Consider the following 1,207-nt stretch of genomic DNA (forward strand, 5'->3'; position numbering starts at 1 on the left):
ATACTGGGTGTGGTGGCCTGTGGTCCCAGCTACTTGGGAGGCTGAGGTGGGAGGATCGCTTGAGCCGAGGAAGTTGAGGCTGCAGTGAGCCATGATCATGCCACTGCAATCCATCCTGGATGACAAAATGAGACCCCATCTCAAAAACAAACAAAAAGAATATTGGTCAGTACCTCCTATGACCTGGGCATGGTGGCTCATGCCTGTAATCTTAGTACTTTGGGAGGCCGAGGTGAGCAGATCACTTGAGGTCAGGAGTTTGAGACCAGCCTGGCCAACATGGCAAAAACCCATCTCTACTAAAAATACAAAAAAATTAGCCAAGCATTGTGGCACATGCCTGTAATCCCAACTCCTCGAGAGGCTGAGGCGGGAGAACTGCTTGCACCCAGGAAGCAGAGGTTGTGGTGAGCCGAGATCATGCCGCTGCACTCCAGCCTGGGCAACAGAGTGAGACTCCATCTTACAAAACCAAACAAAACCCCTCCTGTAAAGCCGTGGAGTCAGAATGACCACTTCTATTCTGTTCTTCCTTTAAAAAACAAAAAATCTGCTTAAAGAATTGCATGGATAAAAATATTTCAGAGCTAGTTATTAGCTTCCAATAAACTTGGTATGCCTTCACGGTGGAAGGGATATGTTTGTTAAGAAGTTGTCAGAGGCTTGGAGAAAAGACCCCCAGAAGAAATTCTGCACAGGTTAATTCTGCAGTATTGTTGGGAATAGAACCATTCCGAGAATCTCAAAGTTGGAAGGGGTCTTAAGGATGTCTACTTCAGTCCCTATCAGATCGTGGACTCATATTTGCAACATTTCCTCTAGTGGTTGTTCAGCCCTATCTTGGGATGGGGAACTGTCTAACTCCCATTCTTTGGACAACACTATTAGGATATTAGGATATTTTAAAGCTAATCTTTAGGTTATTTCCACCCTATAGTCCTGGATCTTTTCCCTTGGACCATGCAGAGTGAATCCACCTTTCTATGTATAATGAAGACATGTGGTAATAGTATGTCAAGTTGGTACATGTAAGTTAAATTTTTTTTTTTTTTCATAGCCAAGTAATATATTCTTAGTAGATACAAACCAAATAAAGATTGGAGACTTTGGACTTGCAACATCTCTGAAAAATGATGTAAAGCGAACAAGGAATACGGGAACTTTGCGATACATGAGCCCAGAACAGGTAAGTCTCTTTCCTGTCTCT

General features: G+C 43.2%; 1 protein-coding gene across 2 annotated transcripts in view; it reads left to right on the forward strand.

The window, feature by feature from the left end:
• EIF2AK2 (eukaryotic translation initiation factor 2-alpha kinase 2) overlaps positions 1 to 1,207 on the forward strand; it is a 61,286-nt gene that overhangs the window by 50,601 nt on the left and 9,478 nt on the right. For both annotated transcript variants that reach the window (XM_011967632.1, XM_011967633.1), the window contains one exon: positions 1,058 to 1,186. In XM_011967632.1, coding sequence (XP_011823022.1) covers positions 1,058 to 1,186 — 129 coding nt within the window. The remainder of the gene's footprint in view (positions 1 to 1,057; positions 1,187 to 1,207) is intronic.

This window comes from Mandrillus leucophaeus, unplaced genomic scaffold (genome assembly GCF_000951045.1).
Source record: "Mandrillus leucophaeus isolate KB7577 unplaced genomic scaffold, Mleu.le_1.0 Scaffold805, whole genome shotgun sequence".
In the NCBI taxonomy this organism is placed as follows: Eukaryota; Metazoa; Chordata; class Mammalia; order Primates; family Cercopithecidae; genus Mandrillus; species Mandrillus leucophaeus.